Source organism: Electrophorus electricus, chromosome 3 (genome assembly GCF_041902795.1).
Source record: "Electrophorus electricus isolate QZ-2024a chromosome 3, ASM4190279v1, whole genome shotgun sequence".
Lineage (NCBI taxonomy): Eukaryota > Metazoa > Chordata > Actinopteri > Gymnotiformes > Gymnotidae > Electrophorus > Electrophorus electricus.
In genome coordinates this window covers 40280064-40287933 of record NC_137499.1, presented here as the reverse complement: position 1 = coordinate 40287933, position 7870 = coordinate 40280064, and the positions used below count along the sequence as shown (strand labels likewise).

Here is a 7870-nt window from a genome sequence, read left to right as displayed (position 1 = left end):
GCTTGTATTTGCCTTCACAACAATAAGAAAAGGGGCTCCAACGTGGGGTGTGGTGGGGGGCTGTCTGGGAAAACGGCGCTCATTTGTCCTTGAGAGTGCTGCGAGAAACCACAACAATAAGCGAACAGATTGTTTGCAAACATTATGCAGCTGTAGGGAATCTGCACCACAGACACACATACACGTGTGTGTGTGTGTTACATATATGTAATATTTTAATCAGTATTCCACTTTTTTATCCAAAGGATCTTACTGTTATTTTTCTAAATGTAAAAGTCCTTTTACTTTAATATCCTGTATGTTATTTTATTAAATGTGAAAGCCCTTTACTTTAATATCCTGTATATTATTTTATTAAATGTAAAAGCCCTTTACTTTAATATCCTGTATGTTATTTTATTAAATGTAAAAGCCCTTTACTTTAATATCCTGTATGTTATTTTATTAAATGTAAAAGCCCTTTACTTTAATATCCTGTATGTTATTTTATTAAATGTGAAAGCCCTTTACTTTAATATCCTGTACGTTATTTTATTAAATGTGAAAGCCCTTTACTTTAATATCCTGTACGTTATTTTATTAAATGTGAAAGCCCTTTACTTTAATATCCTGTACGTTATTTTATTAAATGTAAAAGCCCTTTACTTTAATATCCTGTATGTTATTTTATTAAATGTAAAAGCCCTTTACTTTACAATCCTGTATGTTATTTTATTAAATGTAAAAGCCCTTTACTTTAATATCCTGTATGTTATTTTATTAAATGTAAAAGCCCTTTACTTTAATATCCTGTATGTTATTTTATTAAATGTGAAAGCCCTTTACTTTAATATCCTGTATGTTATTTTATTAAATGTAAAAGCCCTTTACTTTAATATCCTGTATGTTATTTTATTAAATGTAAAAGCCCTTTACTTTAATATCCTGTATGTTATTTTATTAAATGTAAAAGCCCTTTACTTTAATATCCTGTATGTTATTTTATTAAATGTAAAAGCCCTTTACTTTAATATCCTGTATGTTATTTTATTAAATGTAAAAGCCCTTTACTTTAATATCCTGTATGTTATTTTATTAAATGTAAAAGCCCTTTACTTTGATATCCTGTATGTTATTTTATTAAATGTGAAAGCCCTTTACTTTGATATCCTGTATGTTATTTTATTAAATGTAAAAGCCCTTTACTTTGATATCCTGTACGTTATTTTATTAAATGTAAAAGCCCTTTACTTTGATATCCTGTACGTTATTTTATTAACTGTAAAAGCCCTTTACTTTGATATCCTGTACGTTATTTTATTAACTGTAAAAGCCCTTTACTTTGATATCCTGTACGTTATTTTATTAAATGTAAAAGCCCTTTACTTTGATATCCTGTATGTTATTTTATTAAATGTGAAAGCCCTTTACTTTAATATCCTGTATGTTATTTTATTAAATGTAAAAGCCCTTTACTTTACAATCCTGTATGTTATTTTATTAAATGTAAAAGCCCTTTACTTTAATATCCTGTATGTTATTTTATTAAATGTAAAATCCCTTTACTTTAATATCCTGTATATTATTTTATTAAATGTAAAAGCCCTTTACTTTAATATCCTGTATGTTATTTTATTAAATGTAAAAGCCCTTTACTTTAATATCCTGTATATTATTTTATTAAATGTGAAAGCCCTTTACTTTAATATCCTGTATACAGCCATGTTACCGTCTCCTCCACCAAGCACAGAAGTCACATCACAATCACAACAGGACAAATATAAGTGCTTTGAAAATTCCACCTAAAATTGAACCCTTAATTTGAAAGGTGGACTGGCAGCTAGGCAGACAGACATGTAACTGAGGGCATTACTGTCAGACTGGTACACCAGCCCTCAAAGTTTGTTTTGGGTTGCCAGATCTTCCAAATGTCCATTCCAGCACCAATTATAAAGAGTGTGCTCTCAAAATGATTGCTCATGCCTGGCTGTGTGGAGACCTGGGTAGGCCTGCTCGTCAGTGGCTTCATTACGTTTTTTAAGCAGTTCCTCTCTACTAGAAGCAATCTCAGCAAGACTAACAGGACTAGAATTCATGCAATGTTACAGTTCGCTTCCATGACAACAGGAGTGCTGCTCCTATTTCACACAGGCATCTTGTCAGCCATGCCTCGAGGTCCTTCTCCAACCTTGCCCACACTTGTCCAAGGTTGGAGGCAGAGTGGGTGGAGCCCTTCCTCGTCATCCATCTTCAGACAGACTTCCACCTCAACTCCTTCCTTTTCTCATCCGTGTCCCTTCCCGAGCGTCTCGTCCACCCAACAAAGCATGGGCTGTCCTCTCTGCCGCTCCGTCTCCACCCTTTCCCGTCTGCGCTTCCACGTGTCTCCGCCCGTCTCTCCCTCTGCGTTCCCCTCTCAGTGCTCTTTGCACGTGTACACCTCCTCCTCGCGCACGCATGTCTGGCACTCCACGTGGCAGCACCAGCGCACCTGGCAGTGGCAGGAGAGTGTGGCGAGGTGCAGCGCCGTGTTGTAGCCCCGCCCACAGCACAGGCTGCTGCAGCTGGTGTCCTTGGAGCAGGACCTACCCGCCGTGCCAGGGGAGTAACGGGACGGGCGGCAGAAGCTGGGCGACTCCTCCAGGAACACCAGCTCCGTGGGGCGGGGCCGGGGGCTGGCGTTGCCTTGGAGGCGGGGCCCCGTCAGCTCGGTCTCGCCGGTGGCGGCGTTGGTGACGCTGAGCACGCGCACGGCTGCGTCGTAGCGGAACTTCAGCAGGCGGGCCGTGTCGTGGAACGCCGAGAGCTGCTTCCAGCACGTGCGCACGGCACAAGAGCCGGACACGCCGTGGCACTTGCACGTCGTCCTCATACCGCTCTTCACAGCCTAGGAGAGAGAGAGAGAGGAGAGAAAGGGTGGAGTGAGGAGAGAGAGGAGTCCCAGTCGGAGACAGAGAGGAAGAGAGTCGGTGAAATGGAGAGAGTAAGACCCAGGGAGACAGATGGAGTGAGAATGAAAGGCCTGTGCATGAGATGTTTCGAGTACGGTCGAGGCAGAAAACAGAGGAGGAGACAAGAACCAAGGAGAGCAGACCTGGCAGCCAGGCTGCTTCATTAGTGAACACTTTATCTTGGCTTCCTATCTGACAGAGTCACTTTCCTGCAGGGGTTTCTGGGATTGAGAGGCTTCTCTGGGACTCTCCAACCATGTGCCCAAGCTGGAGTCAGGAGACACCTTTCACCTGCTCTCTCTCTCTCTCTCTCTCTCTTTCTCTCTCTTTTTCCCTGTTTGTGTCCCTCCTATCCTCCTATCCTCCCATCTCCCTGTGCACTGCCTGAGGAGACAGCAAGCCTCCTACTCTTCATGTTCAGACCAGCCTCCTACTCTATCTGTTCTCCTGTTTTTCATTCGATGTCCATAGCTCACGGTTTGTCTGTGCAGCTTCCGAACAAGTCCATGTTCTGGTGAGTACACCAGTGACAGACGCTGCTACGTGTCTTTTCTGCTGGTGGTGAGAGATAAATAGAGGACTAGCTATTCTGAAACTGGATGCACTGGTGAATGACCAATAGGTGGTCAAGAGTTCACAGGTCCCACAAAGAGCCCTGGATGAGATGGGGACCAAGAAGAGGTCAAATCGCCACTGAGACAGAGGAAGACGCCCAGGGCGACAGGGCTCCTACACACATTGTTCCAGCCTGCACAGGTATGAAGACACCCTGAGGGCCATCCCTGTGTGTGTGTGTGTGTGTGTGTGTGTGTGTGTGTGTGTGTGTGTGTGTGTGTGTGTGTGTGTGTGTGTGTGTGTTTGAGTGAGAGAGAGCAAGACAGAGGAGGGTAGCAAACATTCAGCCACCTCACTTGTTTTTGAATGAAGGTGTTAACTCAGGAAAGCAGCACAACCTGAAACAGACCTGAAACAGATAAGAACCCCCCACTCCTCTCTCTCTCCCTCTTTCTCTCTCTCTCTCTCTCTCTCTCACTCTCTTTCTCTCTATCCCTCAAGCTGCTATTACTTACAGGTCCTGCTGTGGACAATCTTTAGAGGATTTATGGAAGACCTTTAAGGGCATTGCTAGCTGGGCTTAGAGCAACCATGCAGGAGGCATACAGTATGTGGAAAAAAAACACTCATATATTACTGAGGTCTCTTCATGTTATAATAGGACTGATGGAAAGCCTCTAATTTTCAGAGGGCCCCACAGCAAGCCTGGAGCAAAGGAGGGAACACCCGGCTCCAGACAGCCAGTACCTGAGTGCCTCCTGCTCAGCTGCCTTCCGTACCAACACAGGCCTCCTCCCGGTTGTGGACAGGAGCAGACGCACCTCCTCACACCCTGAAGCGTCTGTCGTCCATGCTCATTCCAGGCCAAACAGGCTCCATAGACTTGTATATAAAATGAAATGATCTGGCATACAAAATATTTGACTCCGGTGCAGATCCAGACCGAGGCTGCCAATGAGCGCAAGTGTCGACCGTTTCCAACATTTCTCAGCCTCACATCACTCACCCGGATGCCGGCGTTTATGTTATGAGCGTCGATCTGCGCCCGCAGGTCCTTGCTGACCCGTTTCTGGCCCAGGAACCTTTTGAGAAACTTGGTGCTGTATTTCAGGTTGTCTCCGCACACGCCCCACTGCCACGCCTCGCGGTGCTGGAGCCCGGGAGAGTCGTCGCACGTGCAGCGCTCCATGCGTCCCGAGCTGCAGGCTTTGGCCAGCGCGTGCGAGAGAGCTGCCGACGACACCGCCTGCAGGAAGGCTGTCTCTTTGAAGGCTAGAGAAACACTTGCGTTAGCTTCTCCCTGGTTGGCTTTTGCTGTCTTTAACAGACCATTACACCATTACTCACACAATAAATGTATTAGAATTACATTTTTAAGTTTCATATTTCCATAAAATGAAATGTGGCTTATACAGGGATGCTGGAATTTCAATCCAAAAGCTGCAACAGTCAATTTCAAAGCATTTTATAAAGCATTTTTCCAAGCATTCTCTGTTATTATAATGGGAGACGTGAGCGAGCCTCAATACTTCCCCGTGAACTAAATGCTGAGGGTTATCAGCTGTATGTGGTACTCCACCATAAGAACACGTTTCTTTCCCTCGTATCCGTCGCTGAGTGGATTTCCATCCAATTAATCGTTATTTTGACTACAGTTTTTTCCCCCCTAGATCAAAGCCCACGATCACGCCGCCCTCTTCCTCTCAGAACTGCGCGCGCTCTTCCGTGATGTAAAAATACCTCAAGCTGCCCCGCGCGGCCCCACCGCACGGGATTCCGAACTTCCCTAGTCGGTAATTACCAGCTCGCTCACCCGCGCGTGGATCTTACGTTCCCATTCTGGTGATGAGCTTTTCCCGAGATTTACGCACACGCCAGCTTTAAAATAGCGCGCTCTAAAAACAATACGTTTTTTTAACGTTAATGCTTTAAATACGTTTTTAAGATAGAAAGCTTTTAACGGATTGTAGGTGTGGTTGTAGACCTGGTGATCACCACATAATCGCTCCAGGATATGTTCTTTTCGGTCCTCACCTCGCTTGAGTAGGCCTCCCCGACCATCCAGGCTACAGTTCCAGCGCTCATTCCGGAACTGGTAACGGCACTCCAGAAGACTGAGGCGAACAGACTCGCGCAGCGTCTCCGCCAGGCCTGCCTCCCGGCGGCACACGCGTTTTTGGCGGCGCGTCAGTGTCATCTGCTCGCATTGCTTCACATGCGCTTTCCCGGTAGTCGGCTCGCTAGAATACGGACTCGGTAAAAAGACCAAGGGTTCGCGTCCCGTGAGCCTAGAAGCAAACCGAACCAAAACGTAAATAAATGATTAGATAGATAGATAGATAGATAGATAGATAGATAGATAGATAGATAGATAGATAGATAGATAGATAGATAGATAGATAGATAGATAGATAGATAGATAGATAGATAGATAGATAGATAGATAGATAGATAGATAGATAGATAGATAGAACAACTCCCTAAAATTAGCTCATTTTGACTGAAGACGATTACTATGTAATATTCAGGTGAAACCTAAACACCGAATTTGAGGTTATTATTCTAAAGACACAATGGGTTTTCTTAGATTTCCAAGATTGAATAATAACAACAGTTTTATTATTGGTAATAAAAGATTAGCAATAGAAAATCGTTGAAAAACATAACCCAGTTATTTGCATGCGTTTGTTGTTGCGCACGTGCTTTGAATGTATTGTTAGTTTGAATAGTTGCATTTGAATAGAGGTCTTAGTCTAAAGACACCAAACTACACGCGTTCCTACTGCGCGCTCATTAATGGAGGAAAAAAGCCTAACTTAACCTATCTTAAGAGTACCAGCGAGGCGCACTTAAAATGCCACAAATATAAATGTACATTTTCCTTATTATAAACAGCACTCGCTTAATGTCCTGTCAACACAAGCCAGAAAGTTCTTAATGATCAGGTAGAGCAAGGGCACGCACGCGCTGCCAAACCAGCGGAGATCAGCTGACGGAAGACATCTGGGAACGGCGAGGGAGCGTTTCTCGTGCTCTGCTTCTGTTAACTACATTAAACAATTTTAACAGCTTGTTAAACTTTCCTGTCTTAAAACAAAATTATGGAAAAATATATTTTTACATTTTGTCCAAATAACGCCATCAAAAGCGGAAACCAATTGAAAGGGCTGTAGCTGCAAGTCTATTCGTTTATTAGGATAATAACCATCTAAAACACAACGACAATAAATTATTAATGCTACTAATAATATCATAACAAGTTCTATAAAAAGGTTCTTTACAACAAATGATTCGTGAGAAACCTTTGACATGGTCTTTTGTGAACCTGATCCAAACCGCGCGTAATTGCGCACAACATTCTCTAGATCGTCACGTGTCGCAACCTGTTACTAAACAAGTACGTAGCAACTAAGTTCTGCTACCCAATTAACGGCGGATCTGGTAAATACCACATTAGAGTAACAAAATGGGATCCCGATGCTAATTCTGGGACGAACAGAACGGACAAGTGGAAAAAGGTGGCTGACCCGAAATAGGCTGCTGCCTGGGAGAACAGGATACAGAGGGCAAGAAGTCGCAACAGGCACGCAATCCTTGGAAGCCCGGTGCACATGATGACGGGTCGGCGCTGCTCTTCATTGCGCTGTCTGTCCGAGTAGAAATCCCCGCTGCTCACAACCGCGCAGCCTCTTAAAGGGGCAGATACACATTTCTGCCCTGGGGGCAGGCACGTTCCCGAGCTGGGCGAGACAATCACGGAGACCGCGTGATTTCCTGAGTGGATTATCTGATATTGGTTCCAGCCATTTCAAGGAACCTCTCCTGCTTGGAGAGGTGTGATTACCTGTTGTATTAAGATGTTACTTATTCACTGAGCAGTTTTTCAGTGTTGTACATTTTTGTTTTATCAAAGCTCTTATTAACAATTTAATTGATTAGGAAAACCATTTTATACATCAAAATTAATTAATTAATCAAACATTGGGTTTGATGAGCAATTTCCTATCCCTAATTAATAAGTCATTATCCAAAATCAGTTACCTGCATTTGTTGTGTAGTGACTGTAGTGATTGCTTCACTCAGAGGTGTGCAGTCTATACACACAGACAGAACCATGACTCCAGGCACATTCCTAAAATGATTTATGGTCAGAGTTTAGTAAATATTGTATACTTCACCTTGTATTACAATAGGCACTCAAAAGTCTAATGATATATTGATACCTACAGTACCTATAGTACTCTGAGAATTCAATATTGAGTTTCACATATTTTAATCAGTCACAGTGAAAGGTGTGTAAATTGAGTCCTGTATCTGCATTACAGAAGGGACTGTTTCACTGCTGTAAAATACCTGACTAAACCCAACAAACTGGCATCAGAAGT

The 7870-nt window shown here is 43.3% G+C and overlaps 1 protein-coding gene across 1 annotated transcript; it reads right to left on the bottom strand.

Annotated features, from left to right (window-relative positions):
* Positions 1 to 1437: 1437 nt before the first annotated feature.
* On the bottom strand, positions 1438 to 7117 carry wnt9b (wingless-type MMTV integration site family, member 9B). The gene is made up of 4 exons (XM_027029784.3): positions 7013 to 7117; positions 5520 to 5773; positions 4492 to 4757; positions 1438 to 2866 (listed from the first exon to the last, which is right to left on the bottom strand). The coding sequence occupies exons 1-4, from the start codon at positions 7096 to 7098 to the stop codon at positions 2396 to 2398; spliced, it is 1077 nt and encodes a 358-aa protein (XP_026885585.2). The 5' UTR covers positions 7099 to 7117; the 3' UTR covers positions 1438 to 2395.
* Between the last annotated feature and the right edge of the window lie 753 nt (positions 7118 to 7870).

Excerpts from the sequence above, each read along its gene's own strand:
- wnt9b (XM_027029784.3), bottom strand. The coding sequence starts at position 7,098 with ATGTGCACCGGGCTTCCAAGGATTGCGTGCCTGTTGCGACTTCTTGCC. Across the intron at positions 4,758-5,519 it reads GGGAGGCCTACTCAAGCGAG|CCTTCAAAGAGACAGCCTTC; the intron begins GTGAGGACCGAA and ends GTGTTTCTCTAG. Across the intron at positions 2,867-4,491 it reads ACATAAACGCCGGCATCCGG|GCTGTGAAGAGCGGTATGAG; the intron begins GTGAGTGATGTG and ends TCTCTCTCCTAG.